This window comes from Elephantulus edwardii, unplaced genomic scaffold (assembly GCF_000299155.1).
Source record: "Elephantulus edwardii isolate Elephantulus edwardi_28Jun2011 unplaced genomic scaffold, EleEdw1.0 scaffold00496, whole genome shotgun sequence".
In the NCBI taxonomy this organism is placed as follows: Eukaryota; Metazoa; Chordata; class Mammalia; order Macroscelidea; family Macroscelididae; genus Elephantulus; species Elephantulus edwardii.
The window spans coordinates 84,920-110,083 of record NW_006400246.1 but is presented as its reverse complement, the minus strand read 5'-3'; the positions used below and the strand labels follow the sequence as shown (position 1 = coordinate 110,083).

Genomic DNA, 25,164 nt, shown 5'->3' with positions numbered 1-25,164 from the left:
TATACTCTTTTTAAAACCATTTCTAGGAATAGTTGTTCTTGTTGTTGTTGTTAACTGCTGTTGAGTCGTAGATGACTCATAGCGACCCTATGAACAAAAGACCTGAACACTTGTATAACTTTCATCATTTCTCCATGTTCATAGAGTTTCCGAAGGCAAGCCATTTCGGAAGTGGATGCCACCCCTGCTTCCAAGTTTATTTTAATCGGGGAGCTCCATCAAACACTGTCCGCGATGGGTAACCATTATCAAATTTGACACGTTCGTAAAGGGTACGGTAGGAGAACAAGGATTCTTTTCAGTGACTAGCTCAGTTATCATAACTTAAGTATATAAAATTTCAGATTACATCCTATCGTCTTTCCAACTCAAATCCATGCTAGGAGCCTTTCAGATCTTATAACTTTGCTTTATCTTGAGGGGAAACGCCATCTCTGTGGAATCAAAGTGACAACACTTTGAAAGATGGGAACTTTAGGCGGCCCTGAATTTATGTCCGTGGAGCAGGAACAGTTTGGAATAGCAGGGTGAGAATGCTTGCACAACTCAGAGAATTTAATCACTGAATTGTAGAAACGGTTGAATTGGTGTATATGTAACTGTGTATAATCTGAACAACCAAATAAGTACAATTTAAAAAAAAAAAAGATTCAGAAAGAACAGAAGTAATTTCTGTAAAGAGACAGGTAGAGGAATGAAGTGGCAGCCTGGCTGCATGACTCTGGCTCAGGAGAAACCATCTCCCAAGGTAATGCCCAGTGGATGGGCCTTGATGGGATCCAGGCGGTAGTGCTGACATGGAGGTGGGTGTGGAGTGGGCCTTTTCCTTGGGCACAGAGTTGATGATGGTCACACACAGGCAAAGAGAAATGGCCGTAGGAGGTTGTGGAAGACGAGATGGAGTGGACATGAGATTGGTGTGGAGTCACAAAATTGATGAACGCGGGGTGACCACGAGGCCGTAATGCCGTCATTACTCTGGTCACGCCCTGCTGTGTGCACGGACCGGGATTTTGATGTGACTCTTCATGTGGTCTGAGGTGTTTCAGTTGGAGGTGGATTTGCCCTGGACCTGAGGTGATCATTTGGAGGAGTCACTGTTTTGAATGATGATTAGGTGGAGAGAGAGAAGATTGTGACGTGTGTAAGTGCAGGTGCGTCATGAGCTGAAGAGGGCTGTGGTGTGCCCTGGTCTGTCTCTCTGCCTGTGTCTCTGCAGACCAAGGAATCCCCCCCGGGAACCCCCTTAATAAAGCTTCTTTAGCTTCCTAAAAAAAACAAGTTGAAGAGGACGTGTGAGATTGACGTGCAGGTCTGAGTGGCTGAGGTTAGAGCAGAGAACAAGGGCCTGGAGGCCTCTGTGACTGATTTGGGGCTGCCTGTTGGAGAGGAGCCCCAGAAATCTTCAGTAGAACGCCATCGTGTTTGAATTTTCCAAGCACTGTCTGGGTGCCGTGGCAGAGTACCACGTGAGACAGTCCGGAGGTGCTTGTAATGTGGGTCAGGGAATCCGGGGGAGGCCTGGGAGAGGATGTGGGCCACTGTGCTGTGCGCCTGGAGATGGATATGAGCGGATGGGTCCACGGCCCTGGTACAGCGGGAACTGAGGCCGAAGAGAAGTCCATACATATCTGGTGTGTCAGGGGTCTTTGTTTTCGGGAATCCAGGAGAACTGTCTGACAGGTGTGCAACTCTGAATGCCCAACACAAGCATTAGTTGGTGTCTTGCCTGTCAGCTTGCCTGTTGGTGCTGGTGACTGACACCGCGGTCAGCGGGCCCAGGGCGGGAGAGGGCATCAGTGGCACAGAAGTCTGGTTTCTCCTCCGAGTTGGGGGGTGCATGGTGGGCAGGAGATGAAGATGAGGAATGAGCTGTGGGTCCCAAGGAAAGAAGCTAATTGTAGTACAAGTATCGTTTCCGTCGTGGCAGGGTGCTGTGACCTTTGAGGACGTGGCCGTGGACTTCTCCCAGGAGGAGTGGGGGCTGCTTGATGAGGCCCAGAAGCTGCTGTTTTGCAACGTGATGCTGGAGAACTTTGCCATCGTAGCCTCCCTGGGTAAGACCCTCGTTCCCCCTTGGGTAGAACCTTGTCTCTGCCTTTCCTCCTCTCCCCGGAGACAGCTCTGTCCTTCTCCAGAACGAACGTGCCTCCCCACGCTCCTGCGCTCTGTGAGGACCACAGGTGATCGCGTCCACTCTTTTGAGCCAGGCACTCCCCACGTAGCCCCACCCTCCCTGCCCAGACACTGGGGCAGGGGGCAGGAGTCAGACGTCACAGTCTGCCTGCGGGAACACACACTTCTCGCTTTCTCATTAATTGTCATTATCATGGTCACTGTCTACCTGTGAGACTCAAGCATGGACCCAGCCTGCACTGCCTTCAAGTCTTTTCTTCCTCGTGGTGGCCCTGCAGACAGAGTGGAGCCGCCTATGGGGTTTCCAAGACTCAGGCCTTAGGGAAGTCCCCTGCGACTTCTGTCTCCCAGAGGATGACGGAGGGATTCCAGCTGCTGCTGCACCACCAGGGTTCCTGGTCCTTGCTGTACCCTCCTTCAGAAGGTTTTCTTTTCGCGATGGTTATGTCCTCTCCTGTGGTACAGACTGAGGGTGGCGTGTGTGTGGGTGTGTGTGCTGGATTATCGTGCAGCAGTGCTGGCCACTCACCTGTCCTGTGTGTGCCTTGGGACTGGCACTGGGGATAAACTAGGACTGTTTCGGAGAGTAGACTTCAGAGGAGGCATAGCTCTGTTCAGGAGCGATTGGAAAGGGTGTTTTAATTATACTTTGAATCACATTTTGTTCCTTGGTTTATATATACCTTGGTTTTGTTCCTTAGGTTTTAGTTCAGATGGTAAGGTGTTTTATTTAGAATTCTGAGCACCATAAAAATCAGTACCAGAGTAACTACAAAAATGCAGAGGCCAAAATGGTCCTGAACTTTCAATCTGTCACACCACGCCCATAATTTTTACAATATACTGTCCTTTTTCCTCCTCCCAAGTTCTAAACTGCCGTCAGCGTTTAGGGGCTTGACAGTTTGCTGGAAGGTCTTCCAGACGCTTGTGCAGCTGTTGACGGGTTACCAGGCAGGGTGGAGACAGCTGGCTCAGGTCAGGAGGCAATCCCGCCCACGCAGAGAGGGAGACGTCCTAGAGCCCCTAATGCAGTCCACTTTATAGAAGCACAGAGGCGTGGACCATGGCCCCAGGGGAACTAAAGCTGGTGATTTGGGCCAGGCCCGAATTCCAGCCTTTGTTGTTGGCCAGTGAGTTTTCACAGGGAGTAAATCACCCGGGAGGAGATTGTCCGTCCTTCTTCCATGGAGCAGCTGGTGGATTTGAACTGTGAGCCTTGGGGATGGCAGCACAGCTTCTTACACTAGGACACCAGCGCTCCCTTTAGGAAGTCTTTAATCAAAGCAGTTATTTCCTTCCATCAGTCAAGTAGCCGTTACTGCTACAAATTAACCACCTGATCCGGCCAAGGCAGTTTCAGCTTGTGATTCTCATTTAGCTGGTGCAGTCAACATTTACCTCAGGACAGAGTTACAGACCTCAGTGTTACAGACCTCAGTGTAAGAGGGAGTGTCCCCCAGCTAGACAGAATATCCAGGTTTTGATCAACCCGCTGAGATTTAGCAGGGTGGAATCTCAGGAGATCAAGAGATGGACACCACATAAAGTCAGATGCAAATCAAGGGACAGAAGCTCTGAAAGTGCTTTATTCTACTGACAGTTCCCTGGAGAGAATGCTACACACCATGCCAGGCCGCTCAAAACATTGCACCTGAGGACAGGTAGCCAGTGAGGCTTGTAGGTGCTTGCGTGTGGCAGGCAGGGCAGGGACATAGCTCGGTCTCCTGGGCTCCGGGAGATTGAGCGTTTTGAATCACTGTCCAGGCTCCAGGGTGCAGGGACTGTCCGTGCTTCTTTAGGACCTGGTCCACAGTGAGTTGGACAGATGCATAGTGACTGGGAGCGTGAGAACCCTTTAAGGAGAGTGGTTGGAGTGTACACTTAACTTGCTTCCCGAGAAAGAGAGCTGGTTGGCCTTTAAGCATGGCTTCAAGTCCTAGTTGAGAGCTTTTGTGAGATTTTAGGGAAGTAGGACCTCAGAGCTGTGTTCACCTCATAATAGGAACCAGCTCTGTGTCTGCCATGGCTTTGATGGCAATGCTAGTGGCCAAGTCGTATTTCTACCTTTTCTTCCTCATTCTTTATTATTTTTTGTGTGTGTACTGTCAGATCAGATCTGACTGGTACAGGAGGAGATTGTCCCTTCTTCTCCAGCAGAGCATCTGGTGGATTTGAACCGCTTACCTTTGGGATTGCAGTGCAGCTTCTTGCCACCAGGCCACCAGCGCTCCCCCCTCATTCTTGACAGTTTTGTTGAGTCTATTGCTTTGTCTTCCATCCATCAACCCTTGATCTCCATTGCTGTCTCTGCTGTGTTCTCCAGCACGGGCCCACAGCTAGTGTCGTGAGGTGTCAACATACCTTCAGATGATGTCCTTAAAACACTGCATCTCCAGAAGCACTTGGATTCTTCTGGGCCTGAGCGCAACCAGCTTCCACACGGGAGGTGTGTGATCCTTCCTTGTTGACAGATGACTGAGTTGGAGACACAGCCTCTGCTCACTATAATACGTCCCCTCCTATTGTCCTGGTCATGTCAGAGTTCCAGTGTGGTAAAACTGGCCCATTCGTCAAAGGCCAGGATGCCCTCATTCTCTGAACCATTGCATGGGCTCCCTCCCCCTGCCTGGCACACATCTGTGATGGTGAGTCAGCCTCCAAGCAGAGTCAGCCTGTATTCATCAGTGTTTCTGTACTTTCAGGTCCTGGGGACGCAGCACAGGGTGAAGAGGAACCTTGGATGCAGAGTGCTTCTGCAGAAGGCGCGTCCGAGATCAGGACCTCGCAGGCAGATTCATCCACCTGCAGCTCTCATCCCTGGGAGGTGGGTGTCCTGTTCTTAAAAAACATGTTGTGCCGGCTTGATCAAGCAGCACAGCGTGGGCAGAACCCACGCTTGAGCGGGGCTTGTGTGAGATGCTTCTGGATGAGAACAAACCTTCACCAGCACCACGAGTGTCACCGTGAAGAGAAACCCTTTAAAAAAGATGAGGACAGAGCCTCTCTCATCAAGAGCTTCAGATTCCATGGGTCAGGGCAGCCTTCTGCCTGCAGGGAAGTTGAGAAGGGAAGAAGCCTTCTCCCTCACCAGGCCACCCTGAAGAGTGAGACGCCCCTCCACAGCCCTGAGCGTCAAGAAGCCTTTCACAGTAGACAAAGACTTGGCCACTGGGATAAACTTGGGAAATCTGGCCACACGCACACATTTGATCATCTGAAGAGCGTCCACACTGGAGAGGGGTATTATGAGGCTGAAACGTACGGGACAGACGTCAGCTACAAGTACAGACGTGTTCAGTATCCGAGGCTTCACCCTGGAGCAAGGCCTTTTGAGTGTAGTGAGTGTGGAAAGTCCTTTCGGTACAGATGTCTGCTCGTCTACCATCAGAGAGTTCACACCGGAGAGAGACCGTACAAGTGTGAAGAGTGTGAGAAATCCTTCAGAGATTCATCAACCTTCATTCAGCACCGGAAGATCCACAGTGGAGAGAGGCCGTACGAGTGCAGCGAATGTGGCAAGGTCTTTACCCAGGGCTCCAACCTTAAGAAGCACCAGAGAAGCCACGCAGGGGGGAGGCCTTACAAGTGCAGGGAGTGTGGGACCTTCTCCAGCTACTGTGCTTACCTCAGCAAACACAAGACGCTTCACTCCGGGACCCTGCTCTACGAGTGCTGTGAGTGCGGAAAATCCTTCACGCGGGGCACCAGCCTCCTTCAGCACCAGAGGATTCATGCCGCAGCCAGTGCATACGACTGTGGCGAGTGTGGAAAGTCCTTCAGATACAAATGCCTGCTTGTCTACCACCAGAGGATTCACACGGGGGAAAGGCCCTACCAGTGTGTGGAGTGTGCCAAGTCCTTCCGCAACCGCTCCGTCCTCACGCAGCACTGGAGAGTTCACACCGGGGAACGGCGCTACCGGTGCCGGCTGTGTGGGCAGTCGTTCAGCCACTGCAAAGCCTTCGTAAGTCACCAGAGGGAGCACCTTGGAAAGGGGCCGTAGGTGTGCAGGGAATGTGCTCCTTTGTTCAGAAGATCTTGTCAGGGGCAGAGCTCCCTGAACTGACCCCGCTGCCTTCACCCACTAACAGGCCGGCGCTCTTGGCCAGGTTTTTGTCACTGCTAGCGTATGTTAACAACAACAACCACAGCATAGAGAAAGATCAGTTGGCCTAGTGGTCAGAAAGCCCTACTCCCAAGCCAAAGGTGGGTGTCTTTACTTCGCGGCCCTCAGGCCTGCCTTTAATTGTTTTTGGTGAAACATTTTTCTAGGTGGTATATAGCCCTGGTCTGTCCACCTGCTGTACAGAGGTAACTCGTGGTGGCTGTGAAGCTGAACACTGTGACACTGATGTGTCAAATGCGAGAATGGTTACCCATGGTGGACAGTGTTTGGTGGAGCTCCCCGATTAAAGCAAGCTTGGAAGCAGGAATGGCATGCACTTCTGAAATGGCTTGTCTCTGGAAACTCAATGAACCTGGAGAGAGGACGAAAGTTATACAGGTGTCCAGGTCTTTCAGTCTTAGGGTTGCTTTGAGTCGCCTGCAACTTGATGGCACTTAACAATAACAACAACGACAACAGTGTATGTGGCAGAAGCCATTTTCCATGAACACTTAATCACCAGTGCATGCCAGTCACCGGCCTAAGGTGTCCACGGAGGTGAACTTCGAGTCTTACCTCCTTTCTGGAGGAAATCAAGAGGAAGAGCCCAGGTAGGGGTGAGAAAGAGCTTCATTCCTTTCTGACAGATTAGAGACCTGATCCACACCCGGGTGTTTTGCTACAGTGGCTGACAGGTGGGGTCAGCGTAGCCGTCACCTGCTGGCTCTTCCCCAGCTTTCTCCCGTCTCCTTCACTCTGTGGTATGTCGTTCCCCAGCGATGGTCATCTGAGTGATTTGTCCTTGTTGGATACTGTTGAGTCGTGACTGACTCAGCTGATCGTCCGGTGAGTGTTCAGAGGCAGTAAATTACATGAGGAGATCGTCCACCTATCTCCGGTGGAGCCGCGGGTGGATTTGAACCACGTGCCTTTGTGTTAGCAACACAACTCCTTCCCGCTACCGTAGATGCGCTTTGGATAGAACCACTCTTCGTTCATCCATGCACCTGTTTGTAGGCATTTGGTGTCGGCCCATCTGCCGCTCAGAAGGCAAGCTGTGGTGAGCATTTGCGTACAATTCTTTATATGGAGTGATACCATTTTTCAAGGTGATAATTCTCACAGTCCTGTAGTAGATACATATTTATTTTAGGAGGCAGTCGATTGCTTTACTTGTACCTAATGGATGATGGCATCTGTTGCAGAACCTCTTCAGAAGATCGAAAGTCACACAGGTGTCCAGGACTTTTGTTCATAGGGTCGCTATGAGTCACCTACGACTCGACGGCACTTAACAACAGGAGAGAGGGAGAGCTCAAGCGTGCAAGCAGTTGGCCTAGCGGACAGGAAGTCACGTTCCCAAGCTGTGAAGCTGAACACTGTGACACTGATGTGTCAAATGCGAGAATGGTCACCCTTGGTGGACAGTGTTTGGTGGAGCTCCCCGATTAAAACAAGCGTGGAAGCAGGAGTGGCATCCACTTCTGAAATGGCTTGCCTCCGGAAACCCTATGAACCTGGAAAAAAAGACATAAGTTATACAGGTGTCCAGGACTTTGGTTCATAGGGTCTCTGTGAGTCGCCTATGACTCGACGGCACTTCACAACAACAACAACAACTAGGAAAGGGGGCTGGAAGGATGAGTGGAATCAGGAACCCCAGAGGGTGTGGGGTTAGTGATGACCTAGAGTGAGCATGGTAATCACATAGAAGAGAATAACGTGAAGGCCGAATGGAAGGAATCCCAGTACTCTGTAAACGCTCACTCGAGCTCTAACCCCAATTATGAACTGTGTATGTGCTTCATAATAACCCCAACTGCAGGTAAAGTTATCCTACAAGATATATTAAAATAATCTATGTTGTCATTTGTCTCCAAAAACCATTTTCTTTAAAAAGCAGATTGATGACAATCCGTATCACCTGACTGTGATTTTAAGAACCCCTCAAAAATGGCCCGACTCGTTGTTGAGCTTAAACTGACTGCTGCCCCTCCGTTGGTTTTCCAGGGCTGTGAATTGCATGGGAGGCGAGGGCTTATCTTCCTCCCTCAGCCGCTGAGGGGTTCAGCCAGGGAGGTGTGGCCTTGGGGTTACCGCTCACGGCCCTGTGTTCTGACTGTTAGTGGGGTTAGTCGACCAGAGCTGCCTTCCTGTAGGCTTGTTTGCTGGGTATGTTGCCCTGTAGGTACCACTAACCGCTTCTCAAATAATTTTACTTGTTAAATTGCTAAGCTTCTTGTCAGTTTGCGTCCCCACCCCTTTACCATATCCTCCATCCATTATTAATAAGTGATTCTGTTTTATCATGGCTGGCTTTGCTGGATGCTTTGAATAGGGTGCTCTGACAGCTTGGCTTTTGTTTGAGGGTCCTGGGGGGGGTAACCTCTTAAATGTTGGGGTCTCCCGAGTGAGTGGAATGTCTTTGTTAACTTTCGAGGGACGTTGACCACATCTTGGCTGCCGCTGACATGGTCCTGTCTCATGCTTTATGAACGAATTCTCCCAGCATCCTTTGTTGATGCTCTCTCACTCACCAAACTTCCATTCCACCTTCCCCCTGCATTTGGCAGCTAATTTTCTGATTTTTTTTTTCATCTCCCCGTAACATTTTAATAATGTAGTTTATATTCCTTTGCCAGTGACTACTTGAAGCTTTTTTTTCTCCTCAAAGCACCCCCACAACTGACTTTAATGGAGTGCTGTAAATATGCAGTGAAATATACACATACACAGAGTAGTGACCCATCATTCTTCAGAAAAACCATGAAACTAGCAACAAACTACTAGTGCTACAAATAAGTAATTATCTGCACTCAAAGAAGCACAAAGCCCAGATATGGTTAACCAGTCCCCTATTATTGCCAAGTCACCTCATTAAAAAATGACTACATGATAGAATTTCCTAGTACAAAAAGTCCCAGCATGTATGAAGTAGACAAATATGACAGTTAATACAATTCATGTTGTTAGAAGAATGCGTTGCACTTAAGGAGACTGATGTGCAGTCATCAGTCTGACATGGAGGCCTAACAACTTACTGGTCAAGGTCTTGTCTTTATTGGTAGTTCTGAATTGTAATGGTTACAGTGGACTTGCGTGACTATACAAGCAATAAAATCAGCCAGCTATGTTTTTACACCATCGTTTCACACAAAAGCAGATAAATACCAGAATGCTTAATTCCTATTTTTAAAAATTCCTAAGGGCATATGGCAGAATAATGCCTGGGGGAGGGGTCACTGGAAAGAATATGCATAAATAAAGAATTTCTTACATCAAAAAAGTTCAAGAATCACACTGCTGAAAAGAAAAAAAAAAAAAGTTCAAGAATCACAAAATCTGCAGAAGCTTGGTATAATCAAATACTGCAGTACTGATTTAATCAGTATAAAATTGAAAGAGCTTTAGATCTGTAATAAAAATTCAAATTTGGGGAAGGGCAAACTTTAAAACAGCAGCCAGTAGAGAGGGGAAAGGAGTGGGCACGGTGAACAGGCACATTAGAACTGTGGGAACGTGTAATTGACCACTGTCAAACCAGTGTAAGTTTCTTGGTTTCTCATGGAAAACATTTTATACACCTATTTTTTTCCTTCCATACTTAAGTCCATCGGTGTCCAAATAGTCCATTCCATTTTTGTCTTCTATTTTGTTGGTGTGGTTTTTTTTTTTAAGAACATGTTTCCATGACCATTTGATGAATAAGGATGTGCAAGTGGAGTCTGGGGCGTTGTGGGTTTATACGTTTGAAGAACTGGGGGGACTTGGGTCTTCTTCATCCGTTTAGGAGCTGTGTCCTCCGCTGATGGTGATCCCTGAACCAGATCGCCCCGTTCTCTGTATCCCTGGGTCACAGAGTTCCCGTTCCCCATTTATAACCCCTGTACCTAGGGAGATCTTCATTAACCACTTGTAATGGTTTCTACTAATTGGTGATGGAGACAAACGTGGCTCAGTTAGTACCAGTTCCCTGAGCAAACAGTGTCGATGCTAACCTAGTGAAGGGCGTGAGCGGACTGAGAGGAGAGCAGAGGATCCCAGCTCTGTGTTGCGTTCAGCGTGTGGAGACGCCTCCGGGCTGTGTCCCTGGGAAGAAGAATTAACTTTGCCCACAGGACTTGATTTCCGTTTTGGGGCCCTGGAGGGTAAGCTCTGAAACTCTGGGATCTCCTCAGTGACTGGATTGTCTGGAGGTAGGTGAAGTCAGAGATAACGCAGACTGTCCTGGCGGAAGACAACATCCTGATCCTGTCACCTGAGCAGAGGATCAGCAGGGAAGAGTTCTGGGTCAGGAGGAGAAGTGCTGTGTGTAGAGTGACTCTTGGATTCTGAGTGCTTCGTTGCTGGTTCTGACTTCAGAGCAGCCCAGTGGACAACAGCAGGAAATGTTGCCCTGTCTAGTGTTACCCTCATCTCTGCTGCACTTGAACCTAACGTTGAAGCTGCTGCCGAGACTCTTCCTCTGTTGATGACTTTGTTTTTCTCTCCTTGTGTGCCATCGAGGTCGATCCGACTGGTACAGGAGGAGACTGCCCCTCCTTCTCCAGCAGAGCATCTGGTGGATTTGAACCGTGCGTCTTGGGGATGGCAGTGTAGCTTCCCGCCACGAGGCCACCAGGGCTCCCGGCGGACTCTGTTTTATCAAGCATAGTGCCCTTGTTTCAGGAATGGTTTCCTCTCAATAACAGGTCCAGAACAGATGAGAGGAAGTCTCTGCCCTCCTCAGTTCTAAGAATTCTAGCTGTTCTTTTTTTTTAAAAAAAAATGTGATTTAGGTAAATTTTTTAAAAATTGAGATTTTATTGTACATTTATAAGGAACTTGAATTTCCATTCATTCATTGGTACACATTTTCCTCCCTGCCCACCCCTGCCCCCCAGTACACTCTTCTCTTTGAAAAGTAAAAGAAAAATTCTTTCATTGTTATACAGTCCCTTCCCCCAAGTCCACGCCACTGTGCAGCCTTCATTCTGGACTCCTGTCATCACAAGACTACCTAATCATAGATCCCTTTTAAAGAGTTTTCTCTCTTACCTGTTTTAGTGCAGTATACATAATTTATCCCCTCTTACTCATTCTCTTCCCAACCCTGATGTCCGTCTCGTTTTACAACAGTGGCACCATGCAGTATTTGTCCTTTTGTGACTGAGATATTTCAGCATAATGTCCTCCAGGCTCACCCGTTTTGAGTAATATATGAGTTCCTTGTTTTTCAGTGCAGCGTAGTATTCCACAGCTTCTCTATCCATTCGTTTGTTGATGGGCACTTGGGTTGTTTCCAGCTCTGTGTTACTGTGGACAGTGTCCTCTGATTTACTGCCTGTGACAACCTTCTGGAGGGTCAGCTACACGTTGGCTCCCACTCACCTGAACCTAACAACAGGAACAACAGGTTAAGCATGCACAGAAGGGGCTACAGAGACAGTGGTTCTTAGTTTGTTAAAAAACGGCTTAACTAGGGAGCTCTGGTGGCCTAGGGGCAAGAAGCTGCACTGCAAACCCAGAGGTGCGCTGTTCGAATCCACCAGATGCTCTGCTGGAGAAGGAGGGGCAGTCTCCTCCTGTACCAGTCAGATCCGATTTGACGGTACACACAAAATAATAAATTTAAAAACCCGGCATAAGTCCAGTGAGGAACAGGTAAAACAATTTGGGAACGTTCTCTTTCACCTAGATTCATGCTGGCGGCAGCATGTCTGCTGATTGTGTAGGGTTTCTTCAGAAGTTAAACTTCACCCTTCTTATCTCTCTTACATGTGTTACATAGTGGGAAAATGAATATTCAATAACAAGCAATAGTTAATTTATGCACTGTTACTGACACTGAAAGAGAAAAATATTCATCAAGTGTATGTAATCTTTATCACACGACTGCATCTATATACTTATTGGGTTTTTTTTGTTAACTTTTTATTGTATTTGAATGTTCATACAGCACATTGATTTTCCATTCAACAGTTAATATAGTTCATGTTCCATGACGTTGATTGAAATCTCCCTCTATATACTTATTGTAACAGGTGTTTTACCTACATATACAAAAATACCTTTTTTAAAAAAAATTAACAAATATTAGCTCTCCTCTCTGGAATACATCTTGCCTGCCTACTCTCAAGGATCTTCCTCGAGCTGGTACCCAGGTCCAAAAAGATGCACTCCAAACCGGGCAGTTAATTCTTAGTGGTACCAAGGTCCACCCCAAGAACACAGATTTTTAAAAACAGTTTTTTACTGTTTCCTCCATTTGAGACCCATTCATTAGATGGCAGGAAATATGCAAGACAGTAGGGTTACTGAAGAAGGCAAGTCTTAGGTGGGCATTCTACTCCTCAGGAGCGGACAGTTCATGAGGAGGAATCTTTCTAAAAGCAAACCCATGCACTGCAGTGTGGCGACTAGCAGAGGGTGCTTCGTGCACAGGTCCTGGGGGAAGTGAAGCTTGGGGGGAAGTAGGGTGTAAAGGTGGTCTGTGAGGTGAGCAGGCAGTGCATTGGATATCTGAGTACATGGGTACAGAAACCATGAACCTTTGATTCTGTGTCAGAACAGAAATGTGTTTGTAGGCTTTGTCCTAACAGAAGGAAATGGTCAGGCCCAAGGTCGGCACCTCTGGATGGATGCCAATCTTTTTAGGAAGTAGCTACCTGCTTAACAACTTACATCACTGACTCAGAATGGATACACAAGGGGGGTAGCGGGGAGGAGGATATGATCTAGGTGACATGGACATCATGTGTGAGTCCAAGCAGGCCACATCCCTAGGGTCCACCACCAATGAAACAGCGGCACTCAGGCTCCCATCTACCAACTCTGTTCACTCTACACCTGTTGTTATGTACTGGCAAGTCTTAAAACTGACTCGTAGCTGACCCTCAGGCAGGTTTTCGTGGGCAGTAAGCCACCAGGAGGAGAGTGCCCATCCTCCTGTGGAGCAGTTTGTGCCCCTAAATCTGCATGCCTTTGGGATTGCAGCCCAGCTTCCTACCTGTAAACTATCTGAACACCCTCCATTTACACCTGAGACACCGTAATTCAAAACCAAAACCCAAAACAAAAGGGGAGAAGCTCATTTTCAGTGAGCTGTAACAGACTCATAGCTGACATTCCATTTGGGTTCCAGTGGAATGTGAATGTGTCCATCTTTCTCCAGAGCCACTGTAGGATTCAGGCCGGGAAGTGGAACACCCTGGGACATCAACTAATTACCAGTTCCTGTTTTCTCCTTGAGGAGAGTTGCTGTGGATCAGAACCAAGTCACCAGCAGCAAGTGGGTTTGTAAGCAGTGACACTTGGTAAAAGGAAGTCCTGGCAGATGGCTCCATAAGGTGCCTTTGTTTTTAGGTGCGACCCTATGAAAAACCGATCTGAACCCTGCCCTTTCCTGTGCCATCTTCACAATGTTGGACACGCTTGAACCAGTCCACCTGGTTGAGGGTCTTCCTCTCCTTCGCTGTCCCTTCACCTTCCCAAGCCTGAAGCCCTTCTCCAAGGAGCAGCCCTTCCTAGCAACAAGCCCAAGAATATGAGACAGAGCGTCATCTGCCTCCAAGGAACACTGGCTGCACCTTCCCCAAGACAGATTTGTTTGTTCTTTGGCAGTGCCTGGGCTACTCCTGCAGCACAGCTGAAAGGCATCAGTTCTGTCCTCCTTGGTCATTGTACCCCCCAGCCAGTCCTGCAGCTAACTGAAAGCATGCATTGCAATTGGAATTCACCAGCGGCTTGGCAGGAGGAAGAGGAAGACATCTCCTCCGATAAAGATTTTCCATTTCAAAATACGCAGGGCGCCTTCAGGTAACCCATTATGCAGGCCACTGGGCACGTCCCCAGGAGGCGACATATGCAACTGGAAACTACATTACCCAGGACGCTCTGCGCGGAGTGGCGGGGCGTGGAGCCAATGAGAGCCCGGAAGGGAGGTGGGGCCTCGTTGGCGCGTACGTCAGGCCTCTGGCATCTTCCTCTTAGCGGTCATTTTGGAAGTTTCAGAGGTGTTGACCAGGTCAGAGGTTAAGGGACGGCGAGTGGGGATGGAGCGAGCCTGACGGGAGTCGTCATGGTGGCCCGGCGGCGTTGGTGAGGTGGCGGCCAGCCGGGCCGGAAGCTCGTCCAGGTCCCGCCCCCTTCCGGCGCTCGCAGACACGCCCCGCCCACAGACTCCGATGGCGCCGGCGGCTCGGGAGGACCCGGCCCAGGTACGTGCTGCGTCCTCCGGGCCCTCCGTCCCTCCTCCTCCACCTCCGAGACCCACACCCTCTCCTGAGGGGCGCCCGCCTGCAGAGGTGGGGTGCCCCTGCCGACACCCCGAGTGCGAGCGGGGCGGGGAGGCCGAGCGGCCGGTCGGTACCTGCCGGCAGGTGGCCCCGGCCCGGCGCTGTCCAGGTGCGCGGAGACTCCGGGTGTCCTCGGCGAGGGGTGGCCCGAGGTCTCGCACGGGGCCGGGAGGACCCCCCTGGAGCCCGGCCCGGCGGCGGCTGCCTCTCACGGCCTGCTCTGCCCGCAGGGTCCCGGGGCTGGACCAGGGCTGGTGGACGCTGCCCAGGTGAGTGCAGGGCGCCTCCCGGGACCGCGGGGCGGACGGACCGGGCTCGGGCGGGCGGTTCGCGCTGCGGGCAGCCAGTGGGGTGCAGGGGTGCTGGGCTGGGCCCCTTGCTGCAAAGGCTTGGCGGGGTGGTCGTGTCCAGCAAAGTTGGGGTGCACGAGGGAGGCCGGCAAATGAACAGCATGTAGTGCTCAACAGGTGATCCCGAGGACGCTCGTGCACGCAGGGCCTCGCCGGCCGACGGCCCCGGGGGCTGGTCACTGCCCGGCGATGTAGGCGGAGGCACGCAGGATGCAGCGCCAGGTCAGTGTCCACCCTGTGCATGGGGCCTTTCAGATCGCTGATGCCCGTACCCGCGAGTGGGACAGCTCCTTGATTCACTTACATTTTTTTAGGGAAATTTTCTTATTTTATCTTCTTTTTAAATTATTTTTCGTTATTTTTTTGTGTGTTCCGTCAAATCAGATCTGACTGGTAGAGGAGATTGTTCCTCCTCCGGCAGAGCTTCTGGTGGATTTGAACCACTCACCTCTGGTTATTTTATTTTTTTAACAAAATTTTCTTATGTTATCTTTTTACTGAAATTTTCTTATGTTATCTTTTTACTGAAATTTTCTTTTTTTATTTAACCGAATTTTCATATTTTTTTTTTATTTTTTGTTAATGAGGAGGGATGAGGGCATTTGGCCGAGAGAGGCAAGGAGCAGTTAACAGTTTGTTCTTTTTTTTTTTTTATAGTAAATAAACTTTATTTGTCTGTTCCTTTAAGATGACATAGTCAATAGTCACAGATCTGCATACAATTTTGTATTGACTATTTACAATTTACAGTAGTATTATTTCCTCTGAAAAGTGTTAAGTACAAAAGCTAAGTAAACAATGAGGTACTGTCATTTGATTTATTGTGTCATAGCTTAAAGAGCTAGTCTTGAGCAAATACTCAACAAATCAATCAGAATAAAATAGTTAGTTAAATGCTTTAATTTATCAGAAAAAAAGCCACTGAAGTTTCACCTCAAAATGTATTGCACAAGTCTTAACAGTTGGTTCTTAAGACACGGATTCTAGGCCATCAGCAAGGTCTCTTTCATGGAAAGCTGGAAGACGAGTCAAGGATTACAGCTTTAGGGAAACTGTGACTGGCTGTTGATGGCCAGGTTGGAAAGGACATAGAAGCGTTGAAAAGAGACTATAAAGAGGCCACTGTGACACTGATGTGTCAGATGCGGTAATGGTCACCCATGTTGGACACTGTTTGGTGGAGCTCCCAGATTAAAACATGCCTGGAAGCAGGAGTGGCATCCACTTCCGAAATAGCTTCCAAACTCTATGAACTTGAGAAATGATGAAAGTTATACAAGTGTTCAGGTCTTTCATTCAACGACTTGATGACACTTAACAAAAACATACAGTGAGCTCTGTTGGCCTAGTGGACAGAAAGTGATGCTACCAAGCTGAAGGTGGGTGATTTTAATCTGCCATCCTCAGGCCTGGTTTTCATTGTTTTTCGTCAAACATTCTTCTAAGTGGTATAGCCCTGGTCTGTCCATTTGCTGTACATAGGTAACCTGTGGTTGCTGTGATGCTAAATACTGTGACACTGATGTGTCAGATGCGATAAATGGTCACCCACGGTGGACCTTGTGGGGTGGAGCTTGGAAGCAGGAGTGGCATCCACTTCCGAAACAGCTTGCCTCCAGAAACCCTATGACCATGGGGATAGGATGAAAGTTAAAAAGTGTTCAGGTCTTTGATTTCATTCATAGGGTTGCTATGAGTCACCTATGACTTGACGGCCCTTAACAAAATAAAGAGGCCAAAGTGTGTTATTCTGTGTTAAGCCAGTACAGGCAGCAGTTTGAACGCCCCCGTTTTCTCTGTGGGGGTAAAAGTGAGACAGGCTGTTCTTGTTAAGATTTACAGCCTTGAAACACCTGTGGACGGTCACCAAGAGTGGAAGTTGACTTGATGGCAGTGCGGATGACACAGGTTACGTACTCCACGTAGCTGTCGTGTGAGAAGAGATGAGGTTGAGTAGTAGTGTTCCGGGAACCAAAAGCTGCCTTTTTTTAAAAAAATATGGAACACTTCATGAATTTTGCACAGGGTCCATGCTGATCTTCTCTCTATTGTTCCAATTTTAGTATTTGTGCTGTCGAAGCAAGCACTCTATTGGCTTTTTTTTTTTATTATTAAGTAACTTTTGTTTGTTTGTTTAAATTTATTATTTTTTTAATTATTATTTTGTGTGAGTGTACCGTCAAATCAGATCTGACTGGTACAGGAGGAGATTGTGCCTCCTTCCCCGGCAGAGCATCTGGTGGATTCGAACCGTGCGCCTCTGGGATTGCAGTGCAGCGTCTCGCCACTAGGCCACCAGAGCCCCCGTAAAAGCTGCCTTTTTACTCAACGGAAGAGCGAGCAGGGGCTAGGATCAGACTTGAAGTGACTTCCTGAGATGCTAAATGCATGTTCTTGCTTGGAACAGTTGAGAGTTAACGGGGCTGAGGAGAGAGGTTGTCTGGTCCAGCTGTCGGCACTTCCTGTCATCAAGGAGACTGGACCGTGGGTATGAGGGAGTTGGTGGTTAGACCAGTGATGAGAGTACAGCCTGGGGGGCTGTTGAGAGTCGCTTAACCCGTATAGTGGATGTGGAAGTGTAGGGATGATTGAATTGTGCGTTCTCTCGGGCTGCTGTAATAGAAATATCACAGATGAATGGTTTTGTTGTGCACCGTAGAGTTGGAACCGACCTGTGGCTGACCCTCTGGAGGGTTTTCAGAGGCCGTAGATCTCACGGGAGGAGATTGTCCATCCCTCTCCCGCGGACCAGCTGGTGGCCTCGAACCACGGGCCTTCAGGATGATAGCAGTTTCTTGCCACTAGAGCTCCCTAACAAACATACATTTATTTTAACAAACTTTATTCTCTTGACATTTAGGAAGCTCTGAGTGTGAATTAAGGGTGCCGGGTCCAGAGGAAAGCTTTCTTTGGTTGGTTTTAGGGTAAGGTCCTTCTCTCTTTGAGCACCTGAAGGGCCAGCGTTCCTTGGAAATCTCTGTGTGTCTCAGCATTTATCTTCCCCTGGGTCTAGAGGATTCTCCGGGAGTGCTGTTGACTTCGTAGTAAGAAGCTGTGCTGCAGTCCCAGAGGCACACGGTTTGAATCCACCAGCTACTCTTTTGGGAAAGAGCTGAGCAGTCTCCTGCCATGTGATTTACTGCCTTGGAAAACCCACTGGAAGGTCTGCTATGAGGGGGTTCCAAGAGGATGTCATGCAACCACAGGATTCTCCGGTGCAGGGACTCTGGGTCTGAAAGATGCTCTGTGCTCCTGGTTCCTCTCTCCTGGTGATAGCTCTCCTCGGCTCACTTCTTGCTCTTGGCACGTCCTGTAGATAAAAGATGTAACTCAAGCAAGTCTGGATCTTAAATAACATGAGTTGAGGGTGGGTGGGGTGGAGTGAGGATGGAGACGTAGCTTGTAAGAGTATCACTCACTATATGCCCCACACGAATCCTGTACCGTTAGTTGACAGGAGTTAAGATTTCCAGTGTGTTAAATAGATGATAACTACAAAATGTCAGCAAAAAGAGGACAGTTTTACAATACTAGGAATCGTCACCTAGTCACATGGATGCATTTTTGGGAGGACGCAATTCAGCCCATGATGATTGGATTCTAGGTTTTACTTTATATAGAGCTGCTTGGATTGGCTGATTTGGGATAAGTGAGAGGACTCACGAGTGACTTAGTTTTCTAGATTTTACAGCTGGAAGGATAGAAAGTGTTTCAAGTGAGGTTGAGAAGTTGGTAGGAAGGGTAACTTTTATTTGGGATCAGAAGATTTCGTTTTGGTCATTGTAAGAGTATGAAATTTGTCCGCAAATATCAGATTGAGATTTTTTTTAAATGGGTAGGTGGACAGCAGATCTGAAAGTCTGGAGAGAAGTTGAGGACAGAGACATCTTCAGAGGTTGGTCGTGTCCCGTGAATAGACCAGGATCAGACAGTGCATTTCACTCAGTGGGATAAATCTGGTCGTGGTGGTAGAGCTTGTAACATGCCCGTAGGTGAGGGTCCCTCTTTGCAGGTTGTATGTTTCACAGACATAGGTGAGAAAGAAATGCCAGGGGCAGAGTCTGGAAGAGAGGATGATGTGGAAGGTTGTGAAGGCTTCCTTCCAAAGCATGAGCAGACACGAGACAGATGTGGCGGTGACGAGAGTAGTAAAAGTTAGACGGCAGTGAAGCCAGGGGGGGTGCTAATTCCCCGTGATGTTGATGTCCCAGAGTGTTGCTGCAAATCTTAACGTGGTGCCTTGCTGTGTGTTACTCAGGCTTGTGGACCAGCCCTGGGCCACATGTGGTCATCTGGGAGGGCTTGATGTCAGGGGCCACCACGGACTGGCTTGAGTAAGACTAGTTGGAGAGAAGACTGCCGTGACCCGTGCCGGTCAGCATGTGCAGCCCGAGTGAGAGAGGATCAAGGACGTGTTAGCTGCATGCACGATTCTGAATCACTGGGCCTGAAGCAGACGCAGAGGCCTAGAGGCCGGCCCGGCACAATGTGGCCCGCCTCTGTCAGTGGGGACCCTCGAATCGGAGGTAGTAGGAGGTTCGGTATGAATTTGCCAACCACTCTACAGATGCAGGAGCTTCTGTGAGGCCAGGGTGATGGTAGAAGTGGGGACAGGGAGGTGCAGAGGCAGTGAAGAGTGGGGTAGGTGTGTAAATGTGAGACGAGTGTAAATGACGGCCTTGGGATCCTGAGGAGAAGGTCAGCACATATGTGGTCATTTCTGGAGGGAACAGAGGAGGAGGCCTCACAGGAACGCTAGATAAGAGGTCCGGAGACGTGTTTCTTTTGTCTGGCCCCTGGCTCTTGCTGCCGTCTGCAGTTGACTGCGCGGTCCCTGGGACTGTGTGACACGGGTGAGGTCAGTGGCATCAAGGCCTCGTATCTCAGGTGTGGACTGGGGAGGGAGGGCAGGCAGAAGAGGAGCACGAGGTGTGGTGGGTGAAGCTGACCGTGGAGTGAGCTGTTGTCCCGTCGTGGCAGGGTGCTGTGACCTTTGAAGACGTGGCTGTGAACTTCTCCCAGGAGGAGTGGGGGCTGCTTGATGAGGCCCAGAGGCTCCTGTACTGCGATGTGATGCTGGAGAACTTTGCCATCCTAACCTCCCTGGGTAAGACCCTCCCTTCCTCCCCGGTGTCCTCAGCCAATCTCTGCTTTTTTCCTCTTTCCCCCAGAAACAGCTCTTTTCATAGCCATGTTCTGTTTGTCACGGCTCAGCTCTGTGCATGGCATTGGGCAGTGTGTTCTGCAGGAAACCTTAGCACCTGCACAAAGTGTGCCTGAAATACCGGGGAGTCTTTGCTAGGGTGACTGTGTCTGGATTAGTGGAACTGCGGGGCTTAGCTTCTCCACCCCCCGCTCTAGCTGCATGTCTGCGGACCTGGTCATGGTCACTGTGAGTCCTGAGTTCACCTGAGGGCTCGTGGCTGAGGAGTGAATCAGGTCCTCTCCCTCCTCTTCCCTTGTTTTATGCCTTCTAGTGTCCTTGTTCTTCAGAGGCCTAGGACGACGACACAGCCCCTCTGACACCAGCATCCTTGTTTTCAACAATTTCGAGGGCTCGCTGCTTTTTATGCTCATTTATGGTTTTGCCTCTTTTTTCAGGAAAGCCAGTGGGCGTTTCATCAGTGTTTCTGTGCTTTCAGGTTCTTGGCATGGAGCTGAGGATGAAGAGTACTCTTCAAAGCAAAATATTTCCATAGAAACACAGGTCAGGACTGCACCAGCCGGGCCATCTGTGCAGAACACTCACCCGTGGGAGGTGGGTGCCCCAGTCTTGACAGATATATTGAACCTGGCTGAGCAAGTTCCATGTCCCGGGCAGAATCCGTGCTTGGGGGGTGCGTGTGTGCGATGCTTCTGGATGAGAGCAAGCCTTCCCTGGCACCTCAAGTGTCGCAGTAGAGAGGAACCCTTCAGAGAAGACAAGGATGGCGCCTCCCTTCCGAGCCGCTGCACACCCCACACGTCAGGCATGCCTTCCACCTGCAGAGAGCTTGGGGAGGACTTCCCAGCGGCCTTGCGCCGTCTCCAGCACCAGGCCGCTCCTGAGAGTGAACCGCCGCCCACAGAGCTCAGGTGTGGCGTGGCCTTTCAGGCTGGAGAAGGACTCCGCAGAGGGAACAAACGTGAGGAGTCTTCCGGCCACACGCACACACTCTTCCACCAGAGCGTCCGCACCGGAGTGGGACTTGAGGACGGTGGGCAACGTGGTGAGGACTTGAGCTGCACGTACAGACTCGTGCAACCCCAGGAGATGCGCGGTGGGGAGAGACCGTACGAGTGTGCAGAGTGCGGCAAGTCCTTCCGGTACAAGTGTCTGCTCATCTATCACGAGAGAGTTCACACTGGAGAAAGGCCTTACAAGTGTGAGGAGTGCGGGAAGGCTTTTAGAGATTCTTCGACGCTAATTCAGCATCAGAAAATTCACACCGGAGAGAGGCCTTACGAGTGCAGCGAGTGTGGGAAGTGCTTTAACCGTAGGTCTGACCTTAACAAGCACCAGAGAAGTCACACTGGAGAAAGGCCTTTTGAATGCAGTGAATGTGGAAAATTCTTTGGCCGCCAGTCTCTCCTCCATAAGCATAGGAAAATCCACTCCACTGCTACCCCATACGAGTGCAGCAAATGTGGAAAATTCTTCAGTTACTGCTCCTATCTGAACAATCACAGGAGGGTGCACGCAGGAACGGAGCTGTATGAATGCTGTGCGTGTGGGAAATCCTTCCACCAGGGCTCCAGCCTCATCCAGCATCAGAGAATTCACATTAGGTCCATGGCCTACGAGTGTGGTGAGTGTGGGAAGTCGTTCAGTCGCAAATCGCTGCTCATTTACCACCAGAGGATTCACACCGGGGAGAGACCGTACCAGTGTGTGGAATGTGAAAAGGCATTTCGCCACCGTTCAGCTTTTATCCGACATTGGAAAATCCACACTGGTGAAAAGCCTTATGAATGCATCAAGTGTGGGAAGCTGTTTAGCCGTAGCTCCCACCTCAATAAACACAAGAGGATTCATGTTGGAGAGAGGTCTTTGAGTGCGGCCAGCGTGGGAAGTCCATTCCCCACGAGTATGGCCTCCTTTGACACGGGTGTTCACGTAGGAGTAAAGCCTTATGAGTGTGGACAGTGGGGAATTCTCTAGGCAGACAGGCAGTCTCATCCACCAGGCCTGTCTGATGGTGAAGCCTGTTAAAAGGGCTGTGACTTTGGTGACAGTGTCCAGTGATGATAGTCGGGCCCAGCCTGTTCTAGTCCTGGAAGGCGGCTGCAGGAGGTAATTAGCCATACATTCCCTCCTCTTGTCTTTCCTCACTCCTCTTCCCTTTTGCTCCAGGCAGATCGGACTCGTCTGTGCCCCTTGCCAGCTTCACGGCACTGTGACAAAGTGGGAGGTAGGAGAAAAGAAACAAATGCATTTTTAGGTCAATTAGTGGAATTGTCTTAGGAAATCAGGACCCTGAACTTAGAAAGCAAGGAGCCAGATGCCATGCTACTGGATTGTGCATGAGATCCTCACCAGCAGCTCGTGCAATCTTCCCTTTTTGACGTGTGAGACATACCGCGTGTGCAGCAGTTGGTGATGCAGCCCTAACGGTTTGAGTTTCCCATCACTGTAATTGGAAGCTCAGCCCTCCAGCAGCAATACTTTTCCCTTTTCTCGGTGGTAAACACCAGTGAGGATTTGCCTCTCTAAACATTCGACGTCTCTGTTCAGGAGGCCATACGCTGTCTTTTTGTGACCAACTTATTTCACTCGGCATACTGTCTTCAAGCTCCATGTTAAGACTTTATTTCTTCTCCTGTTTGAGTGGTAATATTCTCTTGTCTGTATGTATCACATTTTATTTATTAATCTGTTGATGTTTCTGCCCCCCGCATTTGAGCTATTATGAATAGTGCTGCACTTAACTGGTGGACTCGATTTGAGTCTGCTTTCAAGCCTTTGGGGTAAATACCTAGGAATATGACTACTCAATCATATGGTAATTCTATTTTTAGTATTTTGAGGAATTTCAATACACTATATACACAGTATTTATACTAGTTTATGTTCTCACCAGCAGTGACTAAAGTTCGCAGTTTCCCAAATCCTTGCCAACATTTATTATATTTTTTTTTGTTATTTTATTTTTAAAACCTCATTCTCTAGAAGATTCTTGATCAAAAGGGAAAAAAAATCCAGAATAGACTTTCACAGCCCCAGCTCCAGAACCTGTTTCCCTGAGCTAATCTTTAAACCAAAAAATATCCCCTAAAGGGTTAAAACGAAACAATAAATAAAAATTACATGCCTTGAGCATGGACCAAATTGACTACAGCAACTCAAAATATGAATTAGACCTGTAAGGATCAGGGAGTTTATGTCCCATGAAGACAGAGCAGCTTGGAAAAGGGGTGAGAATGGCTGCAGAACTTGAGAAAGTATTCCTATCTCGTACCTGTAGAAACCATATTTTGCTATGTGTATTCTCAGCAACAAAAAAATAAAAACATTTAAATCTCTAAGTTTGAATCTGTTAATAGTAGAGTGTTAACACTCACCTGGGTCTCAGACATCCTGTTAATTATGGTATGTAACTGACAGTCCGGCTGGTAAGTTTCAAGGAGGGTGACTGGCCAGCTTTCTCCTGTGGAGAAGCTGGTGGATTTGAACCGTTGGGTTGGCAGACTTCACCTGTGCTTCTGTACTCCCAAGTGGATCTCGCTCCTGAGTTGTGGACTGTTACTTCCCTAATAATCACGTTCCTCTGAGTCCTGTCTCTTGAGTTTTGTGTGGTCATTGCAGTGAATTATCAAACCCAGCAGAGACACAGAGAGTGCCATGGGGCTAGGGTTGGGGTGGAGAGAGGCTGCTATCGGAAATGAATAAATTCCATGTTTGCTGTCCATGTACAAACAGTTAATGTGATGAACTTGATTCTTCACTACCAAGAATTTAGACAGTCTTGAAAGTAGCAGGACAAAGTGAACAACTCTTTTGGGGACCCCAAACTTTCTGTGCCTTTGAGGTGACAGTATGGCAGAAAGCAGCTTGCCCCTGTCTGTGGTCCTAGGTTAGCTGCTTGGAGAAGGTGACAGGCTTCAGCTGTGGCCTGGATGCATGGAACCAGCAACAAAGGCCAGATTATGGGAACGAAGTTAATTCAACGAGATAGTCTGAGAGTTTCTCTGCACGTGGAAAACAGACACAGCTGTTGAGAACAAATGTGATCCTGGTTCCAGAGAAGAACTAGACCTTGAGATCTCCTGACGGATTATACCTTTCTGGATTTGTTTTTGCCTTTTTTTAGGGAATTCACAGGATAGTTGAGTAACTCTTGTTTAGCCTGGCCTTGCCAGGAATCCCGCTGCACGATGTCAGCCTGGCAGCCGCCTTAGGCCACATTCTCTAGAGAAGCAGTCGTAGAGGTGTGATGTTGCTGTGGACCAGAGGCTGCCTTCAAAGGCGGGATGAGGGGTTTGTCGGAAAGGCTAAAACCAGAGACGTTTGGCTTGTATGTAATTGTTATCATCGAGTTGCGACTCAGTGATGCTGTGTCCAACAGCTCTATCCTGTGCCCACCTTATTCTGACACACCTACTCCCATTACCCCAGAGTCTCCTCTCCTGCACTGCCCCTCCACCCTCTGAGCTGTCAGGTCCACAAGCTGATCCACAGATCAAAACTACAACACCCAGAAGGCTTTGCGCGAAGCGAGCGCCTCCGGGGGGCGGCCCTTCCGCCAGCACGCAGGGCGCCGGGGCGGGGCTTCCGGTGCGTGCCTTGTGGCGGCCATTTTTGTCTCTGCGGGCGTGTTCCCCTCGGGCCTTCGGGAGGTGGCGGGTGTGTGCGTGTGAGGAGCCGAGGTGACAGGTTCGGGTTAGCGCGAGAAGGGGCGTCGGCGCCGCTGCCCGTAGTGTCCGGCCGAGCGGCAGGTCGGTGGCTGCCGTCAGGTGCTGGCCTGGCGCTGTCCAGGAGCGCGGAGGCCCCGCGGTGTCCTCGGGGCGCAGCGGCCCGCGGGCCCCCCTCGTCCGTCCGTCGTCCGTCAGTCGGGCTCGGGGCGGACACGTCCCGGAGGCGCGGGGTGAGGGCCGGGGAGGGTGAGCCCCGCGGAGGAGGAGTGAGCGCGGCCGGTGGGCATCGCGAGGACACCGCGGACCCCGGGCCGGCCCGGCGGCTGCCTCTCACGGCCTGCTCTGCCCGCAGCGTCCCGGGCTGGACACGGGCTGATGGACGCTGCCCAGGTGAGTGCACGGCCGCTCGGGGACCGCGGGGTGGAGGACCGGGGTGTGGGGGAAGGGACAGGGCTCGGGATCG

The 25,164-nt window shown here is 49.6% G+C and overlaps 1 protein-coding gene and 1 pseudogene across 1 annotated transcript in view; both read left to right on the top strand.

The window, feature by feature from the left end:
- LOC102855221 (zinc finger protein 586-like) overlaps positions 1–6,139 on the top strand; it is a 35,533-nt gene extending 29,394 nt beyond the window's left edge. The window contains exons 7-9 of the mRNA XM_006903032.1: positions 1,931–2,057; positions 4,839–4,960; positions 5,357–6,139. Of these exons, the coding sequence (XP_006903094.1) occupies positions 1,931–2,057; positions 4,839–4,960; positions 5,357–6,139 (1,032 nt within the window). The remainder of the gene's footprint in view (positions 1–1,930; positions 2,058–4,838; positions 4,961–5,356) is intronic.
- Positions 6,140–14,406: 8,267 nt separating this feature from the next.
- Positions 14,407–21,950, top strand: LOC102854818 (annotated as a pseudogene).
- The last annotated feature ends 3,214 nt before the right edge of the window (positions 21,951–25,164 follow it).